Source organism: Suncus etruscus, chromosome 11 (assembly GCF_024139225.1).
Source record: "Suncus etruscus isolate mSunEtr1 chromosome 11, mSunEtr1.pri.cur, whole genome shotgun sequence".
Lineage (NCBI taxonomy): Eukaryota > Metazoa > Chordata > Mammalia > Eulipotyphla > Soricidae > Suncus > Suncus etruscus.
In genome coordinates this window covers 66,775,183-66,797,015 of record NC_064858.1, presented here as the reverse complement: position 1 = coordinate 66,797,015, position 21,833 = coordinate 66,775,183, and the positions used below count along the sequence as shown (strand labels likewise).

The 21,833-nt window shown below is 35.9% G+C and overlaps 1 protein-coding gene across 1 annotated transcript in view; it reads left to right on the top strand.

The window, feature by feature from the left end:
• The window catches only part of TMTC2 (transmembrane O-mannosyltransferase targeting cadherins 2), a 587,133-nt gene that overhangs the window by 350,558 nt on the left and 214,742 nt on the right, over nt 1–21,833 (top strand). Inside the window, exons 5-6 of the mRNA XM_049783373.1 lie at nt 11,578–11,663; nt 20,769–20,953. Of these exons, the coding sequence (XP_049639330.1) occupies nt 11,578–11,663; nt 20,769–20,953 (271 nt within the window). The remainder of the gene's footprint in view (nt 1–11,577; nt 11,664–20,768; nt 20,954–21,833) is intronic.

The window sequence follows — 21,833 nt, the reverse complement described above, 5'->3', positions numbered from 1 at the left end:
AAGACATCAGAATGGAGGCCTTCACTTTGTTCTCTAAAATCTGTGCTTCAGTTTATGACACTGGAAAATGACATGCAAGGCGGTCCATGGTAGCTTCTGGAAGCTGTCTAATGACCTTTCACAAACGTGCCTGTTTTGCCCATGCCACAGGGTTGGTATTTTTCTCCCATTTTCCATTTCACTTGTTTTTCAGACAAAGTGAGAAAACAACTTGCTCATAAACCTTCCACGAGGAAGGGAGCAGCTTTTAATTTTGCTTATAGAACATATAGTGTATAAAATCATTTCAATTAAACTAAACTTTTAGGGGTTTGTTTGTTTTGAGGTATAGGATTAAATTCAGTGATGTTCAGGAACTCCTGATAACTCGGTACTATATAGGGTCATTCCCTCTGCTCAGAGCAGCCTATTGCCCACATTAGGCTTTCTGAGCACACTTAGTACATGGTAGTCTAGTATGTTTATGTGTTTAAATATAAAGTTAATTTTGAAAATTTATTTTCTTTTAATAGTAGTCTTTATGAAATCAATTTAATTAAAGTAAGAAGAAAAATATAGTTGAATGTATGTTATGAGAAAAAGAATTTGGGCAGAGGTAATTTGTTCACTTGTCTTCAGATGAAAACATTTATTTTCTTCAGTTGACCTAAAAGTCACAGAAATATTGGGTAAAAGCATACACATATGCCTGTACACACACACAATGCACAGACACACATCTTTGTTTCTTGTATTTCCCTTGAAGTTCAAATTTCATAAATATCTCACTGAATCTTTACTGTGATTTATAAGAAAGTTCCAGTTTCTATTTCTTTGATAATTTTGGAGTTTTTTTTACTTTTAGGTTATTTGACAATAGAGATGACTAATTAAAATTCCTTTTTGTTAAAAAGTAAAACTGAATATTATTCCTCTTTCAAAATCAGTGAACTCAGGCTATTCTGATATCTAGAAGCTTAATTTAAGAGTCCCACTTTATTTTTCTTTAAATACTACAGTTTTAACTTCATATTTAATGCCATTTTTGTAGTTCTCAATACCTAGTCAGGTTATCACTCAAAACCAGACAATACTGAGTTTGCATTGGTTAGAAACAAAGACTACTCCTTAAAATTCTCTTATGAACTGTCACCCCCTCTCAGGGAAAAATGCTAATTTTACCTGATGATCAGACCAGTCCATTTCTGGGAGGGGTCTTTGGAAGGTAAGAAAAGAATTGCCTCAGGGGTATAAAGGAGATAGAGGGAGATTCAGGGAGAAGCAACAGGAGCAGCTGGCAGGATGGAGAGTTATCAGGGACAGGTTTAAGTGCAGGGTGGCTTGTGGAGCCTGCTTAAAAGGTTAGCTGAGAAGTTACACATGTGGCCTATTATTAATAAACCTTTCTGTCTCCTGAAATTTGAGACTGCCTGTGGATCATTTCCTCGCCACCACCCTGATCATGTAGACCCACCGGCAGGAGGGGGTTGCAGACACATGGCCTGGGCCAGCAGAGAAAGGCATCACCGTCCATCTCACTATCATCCACAACCATCCAGGACTCTATAATTAATATGTATTTCTACAATTAACATCATCATCATCTTTTTTTTTTTTTTGCTTTTTTTGGACCACACCCAGTGATGCTCAGGGGTTACTCTTGGCTATGTGCTCAGAAACTCCTGGCTTGGGTTGCTGGGGGATCAAACTGCAATTCATTGTATGTTAGTATGTACAAGGCAAATGCCCTACCATTTGCACCGCTGCTCCAGCCCTATGAACACCATCTTTGATTCAAATATTTTAAAGTTTTCTAAGTGAAATAACAGTACCCCTGGTATTTATGAACTGGGAAGATGGTAGTTTGCAAGTATTTGGAAATTTCAAACATGAGCCTCTATTGATCACAATTTTATTCTCTGTCTTAGAAAAAGAGTGGCTCAGGGGTATGAAGTCACAGGGAGGAAAAGAAAGTTTGTGAAGGCTTTAAATTCTTGTACTCCTTTTAGCTTTCCCTCACCTCCCCTCCAAACAGGTCTGCAATCCAGGGAGAAAATTAGGGAGAACATGTATAAGCCTCTTGAACATCATCTCTTTTAGGAGCACAGACCATTACATTAGATCTCATAACATGCAGTTCGATTTAATCAGATACATGTTTCCTGACTGCACATGATTATTTTATGTACTCAGTAGCTAGTACTTGATACAAAATTCCTAAAGTTTTGTGTCATTCTAAAATTAGAATCATTGCATTTGATTTCAGTAAAAGTAAGCTACACATTTACAGTATCTAAAAGAGATTGGGTTTGATTCTATTCATTGCTTGTGTTAATATATATTTTTGCCTTATCTTTACCTTATCAAGCAGGATTTAGGATTATTTATGTGAAAGGTTGACACACTATTATTGTCTGTTACATCTATTTGATAATAGAAATGAATGATTTTTCAAGTATCATATTACAGTCTAAAATTGAACTTAAGATTTTGAGTAAAAGGGGCCGGAGAGATAGCATGGAGGTAAGGCATTTGTCTAGCATGCAGAAGGTCAGTGGGTGGTTGGAATCCCGGCATCCTATATGGTCCCCCGAGCCTGCCAGGAGTAATTTCTGAGCATAAAGTCAGGAGTAATCCCTGATTTTGAGTAAAAATAGAAGGGATGGAGAAGAATACTGTGGCAGGCCAGCATCATCCAACCCAGGTTTGATCCCCTGAATCCCAAATGGACCTCTAAAGCCCTATCAGGAGTGATTCCTGAGGACAGAGTAAAAGTAAGTCCTGTGTATTGTTAGGTGTGACCCAAAATAAGTAGTAGAAGAGGAGGAGGGGAAAAAGGCACAAATGGAAGAAGAGAGATAGACAAAATCAAAGAGGAAGAAAGCTGCTATTTTATCTTAGAGTTTATGATTAGGAAATTTGAATTAATGTAAAGTTAGTTCATGTAAAATAAAATAGAGGATTTAAATAACTCCAAATTATTTCTTATTAATTACCATCAAGAAATTTTCAGTTTATAAATTCTTTGTGAGGAAATAACATTGTCTACTACTCTTAAAATATAAACCAATATTTGAAAACCATCTTAGTTCAAGATTATTTTGTTGGCAACAAGGTTATAAATTATAACAAGATTATAAAACTTTCTATAAACAGTTTACATTTATTAAATTATCTTTTTTTTCTGATTCCTAAGTAATTTTCCCTGGGAATCATAATAATATTGTGAACTATTCCCAACACAACTATCATAGTTCTAAGTTGCCTTATCTTCTAACATTCTTTTGTTTTTAAAATGCTTTGTATATTTCCACTTAATTTCATGCCAAATGTGCTGCAGATTTCCTCAGTTATCCAAAATTAGAACCAATTTATTCTGTATGATTTTGTAAGTTTGGAGGTAGAGAAAAACCTTGGAATGTTTCTATTAATATAAGTGCACAAAATTTTGAGCATTTCCAGATTTATCACTACTAGTATCATTTAAATTTATACCTAATAATGGTTTTATGTTCAGTGAGTGTGAAGAAAAAATATTAGAAGATTCAAATATGATCTACAATTTTGAATTTTTATAAATATAATATTTTGTCTGGAATGTCTATCCCTGTATTATGACACTCTTTGGGAATCTTACCTGGCATACCATCTTGATAAAGTATCATTATAAAATAATGGTATTTTATACTTCTATTGTACTATAATGGTTCACTTCTTTTTACCTTGAGATGTCATTCAAAATATTATTCTTAATAAATTTCTCAATGTATTATATGTCATTGGTGTACTATAAATTATGTTTAATACAATTCTAGGAAGCAAGCTCTTCTGTTTTTCTTTAGTGTTTCTCTAGTTTTAAGGGCTATAATTATCTCTCAGCTGACTTCATGTAATCCTGTTAGTACTTATCAGCCAACATACGTTTCTGTGATATCTATCACTGTAAAGAATTTTATTATAAGAAATGTGTTTTATTAGTGTCAGTACTGTAATATTTACTATCAATCATTCTGAAAGACCTGAAAGAACCTGAGGCCAAAGTCAGCTTACCATCAAGTTTTGTATGTTTTAAGAGTTTTGTATTGAAAAGAATCTTATACAAAAGAGCTGCTACTTCTTTATGATGTATAAATATAAATGGAAATGAGGAAAGGTGTGTGTTGCCCATTTTTAGGAAAAATTTTATTTTTGCCTCTTTCATGAAAATAAAAATTATGCTAGATTATATTTTTACTTAAAATTATTGTACCATCGTAGTTTTCTTTCTTAGATTGTACCTTTTTTTGCATTTTGTGTGTGATTGTTATATAAAAACCTTAATTCTGAAGAATTGGGATAAGTACACATAAAATAGAAAATAAATGTTTCTTATCCTCAGTTCTGAAAGCACTTTCACCTCATAATTCTCTGCTGTGGAAAGCTGTCTTCTTTGCCTTTGGGTATATACATATTTAATAGCGTCTCTGGCTATTAACTTGCACAAATTAAACACTATAAAACTATAGCAGTTATTTAAGTTGTAGTTGTAATCACTGTCCCCCCACATAGTCCAAAATTCCCTGGGAGACGAATTCATCTCTGGTTGAGTGATATGGTGTTCACCAACCAAATAACTAAATGTTCCCCTGCTGTCTGACAATATTTAACATCCACCAGGGGGGTTAATCTCTATTTACATGTAGCTCTGGCTGATTCACTGTTTTGTGCTTGTTGAATTTTTATTGATAAAATATGCAGATTATTTTGAGTTAGAAAAAAGGTACTTTAGAATGGGTTGGTAGGGAAGGCAGTAACAGAATTGCCACTGCACTCAGTAGTAATTCCTAGAATGCATTATCAAATTGGATTTTAAAGAATTGAAATTAAGTTAATAATGGGAATTGTGCTGGGTACTTAAAAAATTTGAAATAAAGTGGTCCTCTAAAATTTAGGTGCATAGTGAATAGAATCATCTAGATGTATTTTCTTTCTTTGACAAAACACATGTTCTTTTCTATTTCCACACGTTTATCTCTTAGCTGACAGCTGAATTTCAGTCATTGTTGTTCAATAAAGATAAATCACTGAAGAAAAATATGAAAAGTAACATTCTCTTTTATTAAGAAATATTTTAACATGCCACAAGTTTATAAATATATAAAAGCCATATTATCACTTAGAATTTAGACATCAGTGACATTTTTTCAACTTATTCACTCAGAGATACTTTGCCCTTATATATCATAGAAAGTAAGTCAGGTTCCTTATTTATAGGGCAATTTTACATATATGTCTAAAATGATTTTTTATTAGATGCAGACTCTTTTATATGTTCATGTTTCTATTATGTGTAGGAATTAGAAGATATTAATGTTATTATCAGTTTGTTAATAGTATCATTTTAGACAATCCTGGAAAAATCTTTGGCATGAATTATTTATTACAGTGTATAGTGAAATTTTTAGATAACTAAAATCTGACAGTGGCACTTTGATTTTAGCACACCTTCTCATAACTATTGCCCTGCCCTGAGAAGAGTCTCTATTCTTCTACCTTCTCACCAGGAAAATAAATAATAGATCCTACAAATGTGGACACCAGCAATAAAGGAGCTGCACTGTTACAGTGCTAGAATGGACTCACTTTTTTTCTAAACTACTAAGAATTTTTATTCTTTGCTGAGTATCAATGTCACTTAGTTTAATAGACAATCTGAAAAGTTTTATTTATTTATTTATTTATTTTATTGGTTTGTGGGCCACATCCGGCAGCTCTCAGGGGTTACTACTGGCTCTGTGTTCAGAAATCGCCACTGGCTGGCTCAGGGGACCATATGGGATGCTGGGATTTGAACCACCTTTCATCCTTGATTGGCTGCATGCAAGGCAAATGCCCTATTGCTCTGCTATCGCTCCAGCCCCAATCTGAAGAGTTTTTTATAGCAAGAAAAAAACATGATCTAGTATGCATAGAACTAGCATGCAATTATTTTTTCTTTTCTCTTTTGCTTCTAGAAAGACCTTGAGGTTTAGTATCTGAGAAATTACAGTCAAATGCAAGCTCTTTTCTTGTATTAACTATTGGCATAGTCTCTTTTCCTTCTGTAGTGACATTACTGGAGTCAGTTGCTGCTTAATTTTAATTTTCTGTGAATATCACTTTCACTTGAAGGAAATTCCCATGTTCATTACCCAGAATCCTAAATGCGTCTCTGTCTTCTCACATATTAACCTTCTATATCACTGTTTTCTTTACTAGTCTTCTATAATAAAAAGTATATATAAGTAAGTATATATTTATCTCATTTACCTTAGCACATGCATACAAAGACATAGTTGATGCTCAGTTAAATTTGTGGCCCATGAAAAGGCATCACAATAGCTTTCTTATTTGGATACACTCACGGAAATATTTTCTCAGGAAGCTTTGACGCAATACAAAACCAGCATGCTGAGTTGCAAGCTTGGAGAAAAACATTCACCTATAGTCAAATGTGGTTGCAAATGCTATAAATGGATTTCAGAAGTGGTCAGTCTCTCTCTGATTTTTAAATGAATATGAAATATAATGAGGTCGGCAAAAGCTGGCTCCCTGGGAAAAACTGTGAGTTTGACCTGTATATGTCTGTCTACTGTCCTCTTGCGTGAAACTCTTGCGAGTGGGGCAAAAAGATGCTCCAGTGGAGCATGGACGCTCCGCTTCGCTACGTGGCCGTGCACTTTTTCTAAGGAAAGAACACCATTGCAACAAGAAGGAAAAATTACTCTAAGAACGGTGCTATATCACAGAAGCAAACATTTCTCTCCGGACTGTCTTCTCTGTTGCATGCTCGGGCCTAAGATTTGACCCATTGTGAGGCTTCATCCACGGAGGACTCCCCTCCCTTAGAGGCAAGTCAGCCCATCAGAAAGGGAGGAGCCAGAGGAGTGTGCTGCCTGCATCATATAGCCAATGAATACCACCACAACACGTAGAAAAACCCACAATACAAGTGTGACAATGGGGAAAAAACTCAGGCCAGCATCAGACAAAGAGAATGAAGATGACAATTCTGATGACCAGATAATGACCAACCAGCTAATCAACCTCTCAGATAAGGACTTTAGACTAGCAATATGGAAGATGCTCAACGGACTCCAAGAAACCATGGATCGAGTTGAACAGAACACTAATAAGAACCAAGAAAATATGAAGACAGAAATCACAAAACTCCAAACTGAAATAACATGTCAACTAACAGGACTGAAAAAGTCAGTAAACGAAGTGAATGACAAAATGGATAAGCTCTGGGACAGGGTATCAGAAGCTGAGAATCGACTTGGTGCTGTGGAAGATGAGATACAATTCCATACAGCAGGAGAGATTGGACAAAAAACTTAAAGCAAATGAGCAGACAATGGAAAAATTAGTCAAAGAATGGGAACAGATGAAAATAGAAGTCTATGATAAGATCAACAGAAACAACTTAAGAATCATTGGAGTCCCAGAGACCCAGGAAAAAAATTTCCAGAAAGAATCAAGGTCAACAATATCATTAAAGAGAAACTTCCAGAGCTAAAGAATATATGTGATCAAATCCTGCATGCCTGAAGAGTACCAACCAAAAGAGACCTCAGAAAAACCACCCCAAGACACATCCTAGTCACAATGACAAATCCCACAGATAGAGACAGAATTCTGAAAACAGCAAGATCAAAAGGGGAAATCATGTTCAAGCAAGCTTCCCTGAGATTTACAGCAGACCTGTCACCAGAAACACTCAATGCCAGAAAGCAGTGGTGGGATATTGTGACAAGACTGAATGAAATGAATGCTTCACCCAGAATAATATACCCAGCAAAACTCACTTTCCGGTTTGACAGAAGAATACATGGTTTCACAGACAAAAAACAGCTCAGAAACTTCACAGACACAAAACCAGTCTTAAGAGAAAAACAGAAAGACCTAATCTAAGACAAGACTACCCAAAAGACACACCAAATTTCTAAATAAAAATGGCTTTAAAACCCAGGACAATTCTTTCTCTCAACGTCAATGGACTAAATGCACCAGTTAAGAGACACAGAGTGGCTAAATGGATCAAAAAACTCAATCCAACCTTCTGCTGCCTACAAGAAATGCACCTGAATAGTCAGAACAAACATAGACTCAAAATAAAAGGCTGGAGAAAAATTATCCAAGCAAACAACACCCATAAAAAAGCTGGAGTGGCCATACTAATATCAGATAATGCAAACTTTATACTCAGGAAGGTTGTAAGGGACAAAGATGGACATTTTATAGTAATCAAGGGGTACGTAGAGCAGGAAGAATTCACTCTCCTAAACATATACGCACCGAATGAGAGGCCAGCAAAATATTTAATACAACTGTTGACAAATCTGAAAAATAATATCAACAACAACACAATAATTGCGGGGGACCTTAACACGGCTTTGTCAACACTGGATAGGTCAACCAGACTGAAACCCAACAAGAATATACTAGACCTGAGGAGAGAAATGGAAGAAAGAGGCCTAGTGGATATATATAGGACACTCCATCCCCAGAAACCTGGATACACATTCTTCTCCAATGTACATGGGACATTCTCCAGGATAGACTACACGCTGGCACATAAAACATACCTCCATAAGATCAAGAGGATAGAAATTTTGCAGACTACCTTCGCTGACCACAAGGCTCTGAAATTATTTGTGAACTCCAAAGGGACTCAGAAGAAACACTTTAACACCTGGAAGTTAAACAGCCTCATGCTCAATAACCAGTGGGTCCGAGATGAAATCAAGGAGGAAATCAAAAGGTTCCTGGAAACAAATGACAATAAAGACACAAACTATCAGAACTTATGGGACACAGCAAAAGCAGTACTGAGAGGAAAATTTATAGCTTTGCAAGCACACATCAGGAAGGAAGAAGGAGCTTACCTGAGTAGCTTAATGACACAGCTAATAGAACTAGAAAGTGCTCAACAAAAGGACCCAAAAATAGGAAGACAGAAGGAAATAACAATGCTGAGAGCAGAAATCAACGAAGTGGAAACCCAAAAAACAATCCGAAAGATCAATGAAAGCAGAAGTTGATTCTTTGGAAAAATAAACAAGATTGATAGACCACTGGCAAAACTAACAAAGAAAGAGAGAGAGAGAAACTTGATAACTCGTATCAGGAATGAAAAAGGAGAGATCACTACTGATATGACAGAGATTCAAAGTGTAATCAGAAACTACTTTGAAAAACTTTACGCCACTAAAAATGAGAACCTGGAAGAAATGGATAAATTCTTGGACTCTTATAATCTTCCACGGTTGAAGGAAGAGAATGTAGCATATCTAAACACCCCCATCACCATTGATGAAATTAAAATAGTAATCAAATGTCTGCCGAAAAACAAAAACCCAGGTCCAGATGGATTCACTAATGAATTCTATCAAACTTTCCAAGAGGAACTACTGCCAATCTTGGCAAGACTCTTTCATGAAATTGAACAAACAGAAACACTTCCAAATAGGTTTTATGAAGCCAACATCACCTTGATACCTAAACCAGACAGAGACGCTAACAAAAAAGAAAATTACAGACCAATATCACTGATGAATGCAGATGCAAAGATCCTCAACAAAATCCTGGCAAATAGGATTCAATGCCTCGTTAAAAAGATCATCCACTACGATCAAGTCGGTTTCATCCCAGGAATGCAAGGCTGGTTTAACATCCGTGAATCTATCAACATCATACACAACATCAATAACAAGAAAAATAAAAACCACATGATCATATCAATAGATGCAAAGAAAGCATTTGATAAGGTCCAATAACTACATTTTGAACTGGCCTAATAATGAGAATGTATGAGGGAATGGAAAGCCTGTCTAGAGTACAGGCCTGGGGTGGGTGGGGAGGAGGGAGACTTGGGACATTGGTGATGGGAATGTTGTACTGGTGATGGGTGGTGTTCTTTACATGACTGAAACCTAAACACAATCATGTATGTAATTAAGGTGTTTAAATAAATTAAAAAAAAAAGAAATATAATGAGTTCAAAATATGCTGATGATGCAAGTGAGTATAGTTTAATTTTAAGGTGATTTACCTTAGACATGTTCTGAAAGATGCCGGTTAATTAGTATAAGAAATATTGGAGAATATTTTATAGATTATAAGTTTGTTGTTTTAATTTTTTTTTTCCATCAGTGGCCTCATGTTTTCTTCTCAGCAGCTAGTAAACTGAACTACATTTTGAGGTTGATAATGTAGCCCTATTCAGGCTCAATAGAGCTGCTAAATGTCTGCAAAATACTTGCTGATTAGAAGAGCTAAGGAATAGGCCGAAAGATTTTCCTGAGAGTGGTTTCAAGTTAGTCCCTTTCCTTGAAAGAGTATTTCTGTAGATATGATTGTAATTGTTTGTTATTGCTGGGCATAGGGATGAAATCTGGAGTTGTTAGAATAATCCTTGTGACCTCTATCTTCAGAGCCTCAGAGAAAGAACCACAGAGTTATAATTTCTGTAAAAAAGCTTGTCCCTAAGAAGAAAACAAATTTGTCTAGTGCTCTAAAATTTAAACTTATTTTTGATTGAAAATAAAAAAAAATAGCGCTTTTGGTTTGGGCATCTGATTTTATTTTGGCCCTTTAATAATTATTTTTTTGTTTTTCCCCTTTTGTTCTTTGATTGGTTTCTGCTTTGAGAAAACCACTTCTTAGCAGTGTTCAGGTGTCATACTTGGTAGTCGTCATAAGACCATGTGGTTCTGGAGGGTGAGCCTGTCATTCCCACCTGTAGAGCTTAGGCCCTAGCCATTTCTCAATCTCCCCATCCATAAATTCTGACACTCCTTTTTTGGTGGGGGAGAGGAGGCGTAGTGAAGTGCTGAACTACAATTAGTAAAGCTAAATGATTCCTTCTAGCTCTGGTACTGAGGAATCACTCTTGGTGGTTGTGCTTGAGAGAGCAGATGTGGTACTGATAATTAAACTGAGGTCAACTGCACCTCATGTACCCCAAGTACACCTGTACTCTCTCTTTCATGCACAGACATATCAACTGCACTTTACAAGTACTCCTGTATTTAGTCTTTCTATCTCTCTGTCTCTCTGTCTCTGACTCTCTCCTTCAATTCTGTGTCTCTTTCTCTCTGTCTCCAACAATCTCTTTCAATTCCGTTGCTATCCTATTAACCTAGATTATTTTTGTCAATATTTCTCAAATAGAGGCATCCCATGTTAAGTATATAAACTATATATCATCTCACTTCCCTCAATAAGGTCCCTTTCTGAAGTGATGAAATAATGTACAAGCGCCAAGAAGAATCCCAGATGATTTGTAATTCTAGTGGTAGAAATATGCCTGTTGTTAAGGGTAGAGAAAAAAAAGGAGGGGTAAAAGGCTGTTGGAAAATTCTTACTAATACTTTCTACTGTAACATAACTGCAACTGATCCTACTATAATATTTTCTGAGGAATCATTTCCTTCTACTAAAGTTTTATTTTTATACTGCTAGGTCAACATTTTTGAGTAGGATTAACTAGTTTTGTTTTTGAATTACAAACTAAAAATGTATTATTTTATTTATAGCAATGTACTGTGTCTCCAATTTTCTGTTTTCCTCCTGCAGAGGGTTACTTCTACAAGAGAACAACAGGTTTGCAGAAGCATTACACTATTACAAGTTGGCGATTGGGAGCAGACCTACACTTGCTTGTAAGTAGTGTTCAACTTCTTTTCAGATCGGTTTATCCATGTTTCATCACCTATATAAAATACCTTTGGTGATTTATAAGTTCAAGGGAGGGGGAATACTACAAAATTTTGAATGTTTTTATCAAATAATCAACCTAAAAAATCATATCTTTATATTTAATCATTTTTTGAACTAAAATTCTATAACTCCTTGTAAAATTTTCTTTTTTTATTAGAAAATCTTTATTTACATAAAATTAATTACAAGCATGATTGTAGTTGGGTTTAAGTCATAAAAAAAACATAAACATAAACATAAAACATAAACCTTCACTAGTGCAACATTCCCTCCACCGATGCCCCCACTGTCCCTCCTCCCCAACCTTCCTGTATTCGAGACATTCTATTTCTCATTTATTAACTTTGCCATGCTAGTTGTGAGTGTAATTATTTCCCTAACAGCATTCACCACTCTTCGTGATGAGCTTTATTTATATTGTGGGCTAGTCTTTCCAGTCCTTCCCTCTAATGTCTCTGGAATTATTATAATAATGTCTTTTTTAAAAACTCATACATGAGTAAGACTATTCTGTGTATATCTCTCTCCCTCTCACTTATTTCACTCAGCATAATGGAGTCCATGTACATCCATGTATAGGAAAATTTCATGACTTTATCTCTCCTGACAGCCGCATAATATTCCATCATGTATGTACCAGTTTCTTTAGCAATTCCTCTGTTGAAGAATATCTTGGTTGTTTCCAGAGATTGGCTATTGTAAATAGTGCTGCAATAAGTATAGGTATGAGGAAAGGATTTCTGAATTATGTTTTTGTGTTACTAGGGTATATCATTAGGAGTGGTATAGCTGGATTATATGGGAGCTCAATTTTTATTTTTATTTTGAGGAATCTCCATATTTTTTTCCATAAAGTCTGGACTAGATGGCATTCCCACCAGCAGTGAATAAGTGTTCCTTTTTCCTCTATATCCCCGCCAACACTGCTTCTTCTCATTCTTTGTAATGTGTGCCAATATCTGTGGTATGAGATGATACCTCAGAATTGTTTTGATTTGCATTTCCCTGATGATTAGTTATGTGGAGCATTTTCTCATATATCTTTTGGGCATTTATATTTCTTCTTTGACAAAGTGTCTGTTCATTTCTCTCCATATTTTAATGGGATTAGATGTTGTTTTCTTTATAGGGTTTTCTTGTAAAGTTCTGTCAGTGCCTTGTATATTTTGGATATTTGCCCCTTATCTGACGGGTATTGGGTGAATAATTTCTCCCATTCAGTGGGTGTCTCTTATATCCAAGCACTATTTCTTTTGAGGTGCAGAAGCTTCTCAGCTTAATATACTCCCATCTTTTTATCTCTGCTTCCACTTCGCTGGAGAGGGCTGTTTCCTCCTTAAAGATGCTCTTAGTTTCAATGGCCTGGAGTGTTTAGACTATGTGTTGTTCTATATACCTTATGGTTTCAGGTCTGATATCAAGATCTTTAATCCATTAGGATTTTACCTTCGTACATGGTGTGAGTTGGGGGTCTGAGTTCACGATTTTGCAAGTGGCTAACCAGTTGAGCCAACATCACATGTTGAAGAGGCTTTTCTTGCTCCATTTTGTATCTCTTACCCCTTTATTAAAAGTTAAATGACTGTATGTCTGGGGAATAGTCTCTGAATACTCAAGCCTATTTCACTGAGCTGAGGATCTGTCTCCATTCAAATACCATTATGTTTTGATAAATATTGATTTGTAATACAATTTAAAATTGGGGAATGCCTCCCATATATCTTTTCCCAAGGATTGCTTTAGCTATTCATGGGTGTTTATTGTTCCAAATGAATTTCAGAAGTGTTGTATCTGGTGGCTTTTTTGGTAGAGTTTTTAGGGTTATCTAAATATAATATTATGTCATCTGCAAACAGTGAGTTTTACTTCTTCCTTTCCTATCTAGATGTCCTTGATATCTTTTTCTTGCCTAATCACTATAGCAAGTACATCCAGCACTATGTTGAATAGGAGTGGTGAGAGAGGATTGCCTTGTCTTGTGCCAGATTTTAGAGAAAAGGCTTTAGTTTTTCTCTATTGAGTATATTTGCCATTGGTTCATAGTAGATGGCCTTAATTATGTCGAGAAAAGTTCCTTTCATCCACATTTTGATTAAAATTTTCTTCAAGAATGCATATTGGTCCTTATCAAATGCTTTCTCTGCATCTATTCATATGATCATATGGTTTTTATTTTTCTTGTTGTTGATATTGTGTATTATGTAGATTGAGTTATGGATGTTAAACCATCCTTGCCTTCCTGGGATGAAAACTCCTTGATAGTGGTGAATGACCTTCTTAATGAGGCACTGAATTCTATTTGCCAGTATTTTGTTGAGGATCTTTGCATCTGTGTTCATCAGGGATATTGGTCTGTCATTTACTTTTTTGGCAGTATCTCTGGTTTTGGTATCAATGTGATGTTGGCTTCATAGAAACTATGTGGAAGTATTCCCATTTTTCATTACAAAAAAAAGCCTGGCCAGGATTGGTAGTAGTTCCTCTTGAAGGGTTTGAAAGAATTCATTAGTGAATCCATCTGGGCCTCAGCATTTGTTTTTGGGCAGACATTTGATTAACTTTTCAATTTTCTCAATAGTGATGGGGGTGTTTGATATGTTACATCCTCCTTCTTCAACTATGGAAAATTATGAGTCCAAGAATTTATCCATTTCTTCTAGGTTCTAATGTTTCATGGCATAGAATTTCTCAAAGTATTTTCTGATTCCCCTCTGAATATCTGCAGTATCTATAGTGTTCTCCCCCTTTTCATTTCTAATTTGGTTTATCAAGGTTCTCTTTCTCCCTTTTTTGTGAGTTATGCCAGTGGTCTATCAATCTTGTTTATTTTCTCAAAGAACCAACTTCTGCTTTCATTGATGTTTCTAAATGTTTTCTGGGTTTCTACTTCATTGATTTCTGTTCAAAGCTTTGTTATTTACTTCTGTCTAACTATTTTTGATTCCTTTTGTTGACCATTTTCTAGTTTTATAAACTGCGTCATTAAGCTATTCATGTAGGCCCCTTCTTCCTTTCTGATGTATGATTGCAAAGTTATAAATTTTTCACTCAATACCGCTTCTGCTGTTCCCATAGATTCTGATAGTTTGTGTCTTCATTGCATTTGTTTCTAGAAAAGTTTTTATTTTCTTTCTTATTTCATCCTGGACTCACTAGTTGTTTAGTAGTAGGCTGTTTAACTTTCTAGTGTTCAAGTTTTTCTTCTGTGTCCCTTTGTAGTTCGCATCTAATTTCAAAGCCCTGTGACCAGCGAAGGTAGTCTGCAAAATTTCCTCCTTCTTGATTTTATGGAGTTATGTTTTATGTGCCAGCATGTAGTCTATCCTGGAGAATGACCCATGTACACTGGAGAAGAATGTGTATCCAGGTTTCTGGGGATAAGTATCCTATTATATATATTACTGGGTCTCTTTCTCCTATTTCTCTTTTCAGGGCTAGTATATTTTTGTTGGGTTTCAGTCAGGTTGACCTATCAAGTGTTGACAGGGCATGTTGAGGTCTCCCACAATTACTGTGTTATTATTGATATCCTCTTACAAATTTGTCAATAATTGTATTAGATATTTTGCTGGTCTCTCATTGGGTGCGTATATGTTTAGTAGTCTGATTTCTTCCTGTTGGGAATATCCCTTGATTAGTACTAAGTGTCCACTTTTGTCCCTTACAACTTTTCTGAGTCTAAAGTTTGTGTCTAAAGTTTGTATCATCTAATATTAATATGGGCACTGATATTAATATGAGCACTCCACTTTTTGAAGTGTGTTGTTTGCTTGGATGATTTTCCTCCAGCCTTTGATTTTGAGTCTGTGTTTGTTCTGACTATTCCAGGGTTTTTCTTGTATGTATCATAAGGTTGGATTCATCTATTTCATCCATTTTTCCACTCTGTGTCTCTTATACTTGTGCATTTAGTCCATTGACATTGAGGGAGATGATTGTCTTGGAATTTAATGTTATCTTTATGTATAAGTGTGGTGTGTCAGTTGGTCTATCTTGTCTTAAAGTAGACCTTTCAGTTTTTCTCTTAAGGCTGGTTTTGAATCTGTATAGTTTCTGTGTTGCTTATCCGTGAACCTATGCATCCGTCCTTCAAACCAAACCTAAACGTGATTCAGGCTATGTCCAATTTCTAGGTGAAGCATCTATTTCATTCAGTCTTCTCACAATATCCCACCACTATCTCCTGATCTTGAGTGTTTCTTGTGAAATGTCTGTTGTAAATTCTTACGGATGCTCCTTTGAATGTAATATTCCTTTTGAAATTGCTGCTTTCAGTATTCTATCTCTATCTGTGGGTTTTGTCATTGTGCCCAGGATGTGTCTTGGGGTGCTTTTCTTTGGGTCTCTTTTAGCTGGTACTCTTCGAGCATGCAGTATTTGATTGCATGCAGTCTTTAGTGCTGGTAGTTTCTCTGTGATGATGTCTTTCACTTTTGATTCTTCCTTGGATCAACTTCTTGGGCTTCTGGGACTCCAATGATTCTTATGTTGTTTCTGTTGAGTTTATCAAAGACTTCTATTTTCATCTGTTCACATTCTTTTGAGTACTTTTTTCATTTTCTGATCATTTGCTTTATGGTTCTTTTCCAATCTCTTCTGTATAGAGTTGTTTTGCATCTTATCTTGCAGTTCACAGATTCTGTCCTCAGCTGCTTTTACACTTTTGGAGAGGCTTTCCCTTAAAGTTTTCGATTCATCTACTGAGTTTTTCAGAACTATTATTTCAGTTTGGAATTTTCTGTTTTTTATCTTCTTTGTTCTGTTTAGCTTGATCTCTGCTTTCTTTGTTATCTATAAGGATCCTCCATATTTCTATTCTAAACTCCTGATCTGGGAGATTAATCATTTGGTTGGTATTTTTTGGGTCATCAGTTGTGTGCCTATGTGGTTTCCCCACTGTCACACTTATAGTGTGACTTTTTTTTTTACTTGTTATGGTGGGGTTCATTAGCTAGAAAAGCGGTCTAGAGCGTCCATGCTCTCCTGTACCCCCTGTCTGCCTTAGAGCCTCTAGGAGGAATTTTCACTGTGTATTTCTTGGCCTCCAAGAAGGATTTCAGGGGACAGAAGAACAAATGGGTGGAGACAGGGAGAGATTTTTCTAGGCTTTCTCCTGTGGCTCAGCACATAGCAGGGGTCATATACCTCCTGCTCAGAGATTGAGAGAGTACCTGTTGGCCATGTAGCATCTAGGAGACAGTTTCTTTCTTTCTTTTTTTTTTTAATAATTTTTATTGTGACCAAAGTGAATTATAAATCTTTCACTGTAACAGTGATATTTAAAGTACTGATGACAATAAATCAGGGCCATTTCCACCACCAATGTTGTCCTCCCTTCACCCTTATTCCCAGCATACATCCCATATCTCCCTCTCTTGGCCCCCAACTCCCAGTCTGCTAGTGTTAACTGCTCCTCTCTTTGTATAGCTTGTTGTAGATTGGGTATCGATTTTGTTGACATTGACTTTGGGTTAGGTATTTGAGTCTGATCATTTTTCATTTCCACGCAATGTTCATACTACTGGTTTGGTCTTGGTACCATCCTTTTTTCCCCATCAATTCATTAGGAAGAACAAGATGATTCATGTTATGTGATTCTGTTGGAAAAAGATAAAAACATAAACAAAGACAACAACAATAAACTAGGAGGATTCCTTCTAGAGTTTATAAATATTGGTTTAAAAGAAGAAAGTGGAAAAGGAAAACATAACAAAACAAAACAAAAACAGAGACCAAAAAATATCAGCATCTACAAAAAACAAAAAAAGGAAAAAAAAGAAAAAAGGCACCCATCTATTAAAAACAATGACCATCATATAATAACCAGAAAAAAATATAAATAAAAAATTGAACTAATAAAAATATAGAAGAAGAAAAAAGAGAAAAGAAAAGATAAAGCAAAAATGATTTGGCAAGGCTTTGTGCTGGTTTTATTTTCTTACATAGGCACAGTAAACATTGGGGAAATTAGAAAGGGAATTAATTACCTTGGCCTAAGAGATACAAGGTTTCTTAGCCCTTGAAGCATACTGCCATGGGAACTACTACAGGCTTCATACACACTCATTTTAATACACCATGGTCTTTTTATAGTGCCAGGAAACTTTCTGCTCAGTTGTGGATGATAGTATCAAGCCTCTGTAGCTAGAGATCTTGGTATTTGCTTAGGTCATAGGATGAAGGCTAGGATTGAATCTTTGTGGTTCTAAAAGTTCTGTTCCATCAGTACTGTTGTTTGTTTGTTTGTTTTTTTCTGCTCCCCCTCCTCTAGCTCCTCCCCTTTTTCTACTTTCCCATTACTGTTGTTGTGAGTCTTTTGTAATTAGTGGTCTTGGTTTTGCTCAGATCCTGGGAAAAAGCCTAGGATAGAATCTTGCAGTATGGTTTCAGAAGTTATGCTCAGTTGCATTTGTCAAAGTCGGACCTCTGGAATTAAAGATCTTGATTTCTGTATGAATACTATGCCGAGGTCTAGGCTAGGATCTTTCTTATTGGTCCCATGATAGGTTCTGACCAGTCATGTTTATCAAAGTCAGTCTTCTGTAGTTAGCAATCTTGGTTTTTGCACAGAGGAAAGAATGACATGTCTTCTGATTTTATCAGACAGTTAGGTGATGAGATAGGTAACTCTCTCTTAGATCAAGTTGTTGCCATTCCCTCATGTCAGGATGTCATATCAAAACTGGTGTAAGTCAGTGCCAGAACAGTATTAAGAATTTCTCAGGGAGGAGTTTGGTTCCTGGTGCTGTTGCTGGGAACTGTCAGTTCTACATCTAGTATCTGAGGTTCTTGATTGGACGATTACTATCAAATCACAGAGTCTAAGTTGGGTCCACAGGACACATGCTCAGGTGATATGCGCCCTGTATTATAAAATGTATGGGTTCTTATCCCTAATAGATAAGAATTTATTTCTGTGTATAGGACTTCTCCTTTTTTAGAGTGCCTATGCAAAAGGGTCTGATGCTATATTATATTGCTGGTGCATTGACAGGCTACACAATCTCTGTGTCCCGGTTTTGATCTGTGCTTTTATCCCAGGCAAGACTTTTTCTTGTAGATTTTTATGTCAAGCAGAACCAAAGAAAATGAGGTTAAGAAAGAAAAAATTATATTTACATATATGTATATATACATTTATACATGAAATAAAGAAAAATAAATTTGAAAAAAGTAGTTAAAGAAAATATGTGGTGGAGGAATCTACCTTTACGTTTGGGAATAAACTGACAAGGAAGTATTATAGAGTTATTAAACATGCAGATGAAATTTAAGCATCCACATTAGTTATTTTGAGATATTCTTGTTGGGGGGAGGTAGAATCCAGGACACATTTTCATCTCACACTCTGTTTCTGTTGAGTTTGAGAAATGATTTGCAGCAATAAGGAATCAGGTAGTGTCCTTGAGTTGGGGGTCCTTCTTGAGCAGTCCATATTTGTCAGGGGAGTGGTGAGGAGAATGGCCACATAGCATGTCAGAAGGAGTATTGGTTGTAGTTTCTTGCTGAGGCTCGAGATTTGGGACTGAGAGAGTATTGTTTTGCTTTGGGAGCTGGGTGGTGGTTTATTGAGGCAGGAGGTCAGTCTCGGCACCTAATTGATTAAGAACTGAGAGTAGAGTGTGAAATAAGGAGGGATAAAGGCTCAGGATTGGGGGATGAGAGGATAGAAGGATGTCTAAAGGGGGAAGAGGGACAATATATAAGAAGGGCTATATACACTGTAGGCATGGATTGTTTACAGTTTAGGATTGGCTGTCAGAGATGTGTCCCTGTCTACAAACACATGCCCACATAGAGAAAGATATTAGAGATCTATTCTTAAGTTGTTGTTGATGGAGGACTGACCCTCATAGAATGGGTCTGAACTTTTAAGAAATACTTGAATTAAGAAAAGATAAATAATTAACTAAGATATAGATTAGGAGAGATAAAAACAGGAAAACAGAAGATAAAAGAGAAAAGTAAGACAAGCAAATACAGTAAAAATCAGTTAAAAATATAAATTGGGCCACTGTGTCGAAGTTGAAAGATTTTACAATTTCAAGGCACTTCATCAATGATGGGATGGACTTTGCTAAGTGAAGCATTCAGGGTTAGATAATGACCAGAGCATATTAGGATAAGGATAGTTTTGATGTCTAGAGTATTAAGTCAGATGGTAGAGGTGGCTACCCAATGAACTTTTGTCCACTGCATCTTATGTATCAAGGTTCCTTTACTAAAGAGAAACTGCTAGCTTGGTCTTTATTTAAGATAGATTGGATTGATGAGGAAGAAGGAGGAGGGATAGAAGGAAAGAAGAATCAAGAAGAGAAAAAGAAAAAAGAAAAGAAAAAAGGAGGTGGTAGTTTGCAGAAACATATTTGATGAGTGAAACCTGTAATATAAGTTTGTGGTATGTCTTTGATAGTTTTGGTGGTCTGAATGATCATATGTTTAGGTCCTAATAGAAGATATAAAACAAAAGGAGATGGGTAAATTGGAATATTTTATCAAGAAATTGTCATAATGAGCACTGTATATGGTATCTAGTATGATTGAACACCGAGGCATAAAATTAGGTGTCCACCCTATGTTAGGAGACAGTGTCTTAATCATAATTTGACTCGTTTCATTTTAAGTATGGGCTGAGTGACAGCACAGTCCTTATGGCTTTTGCTCTGTCCACAGCTCCACTGGGTTCAACCCCTAGTATCCCATATGATCCCCTGAGCACACCAGGAGAGAATCCTGAATGCACTGCCAGGAGTAACTCCTGAATACAACTGGGTGTTTCTCAAAAAACAAACAAAAATGTATTAAGTGAGATTTTTTTATTTATTTAGACATTTGATTTAGTACATATTTGAGCTTCTTGAAGGTTAATGCTGTTGAGGGTAGAGGTTAGTTATTATTTAATATTCTGCACCATTTGTTGTTTTACTATATTCACATCAATGTTTTGTAAGAACGTATTTTTTCTTTTGAAATCAGTCCATAGAAACTGAGCAGTGACAATCAACTGTATTCATAATGTACAATATTTCCATTTCCTTTCCACTCAGCTGCCTACTTGAACACTGGTATCATCCTGATGAACCAAGGGAAGACAGAAGAAGCCCGACGCACATTTCTAAAGTGCTCTGATATCCCAGATGAAAATCTCAAGGACCCCCATGCTCATAAGAGTTCAGTTACCAGCTGTCTTTATAACCTTGGCAAACTTTATCATGAGCAGGGACAATATGAGGTATGGCCAGTATTGCTACGCGTTTCTTTCTACCTTGATCTAATTCAATCTTACTGTCTTTGACTCCGTGAAATCATTTCACAGATACATGATTCCCCAGAGTAAATAATGCTTGTTTCAATTAAGAGTTTGGTAGCAGATTTGTAGCTCTATTAAAAAAATTTAACTGACTCACTTGAATTTTTTAGAGCAGTTATGCATGTAGGACTTGAGACTTTACGAAAATAGAATGCATTGACTCTAAAGTTTATTTGTTCCCCAGATCTTTGGATTTTAAATGATGGAACATTTATTATGCTATCATACATCTTGTGTTGGATAATAAAAACTGATTTGTTTATTATGAGTACTAGGGGACTTATTTTCTAAAAAATACCATGATACTAATTTTCTTCATTTTAAAGTGTTGAAATGGATTTTTAAACCATAGTAAGGTATGATTTTATGCTTACCGAAATGCTACTCTGAGTCACCATGAGAATGTCAACATCCCTCCAACATTAACTCATGGTTCCCTCTATCCCAATACTTCAGATCAATACCTACTGACCATTTATTAGGGATAGAGGAACAATTTTGGACAATGAGTGAAAAAGTTGAGAGCATTTACAGCTTTGTCCTATCTCTCTTTTTTCTTCATTTTTGAAGTGCTGGGATTTATAATAGTGTTAATTCTATTTTTTGTGATTATTTTATTCGAATACCTCACTCAATAACAAAGAACTCTTTTCCCTCTATCAGTTCTCAAAACCGACTCCCAGGCACTCTTACAAGCTCAATTCTGTAGACAGACTATCCAGTTCCATTTGTTATTTCTTTAATATGTGTCTTTATATCCCACATAGGCATTTTTTTAATTTATTATGGAATTGGTGGTATC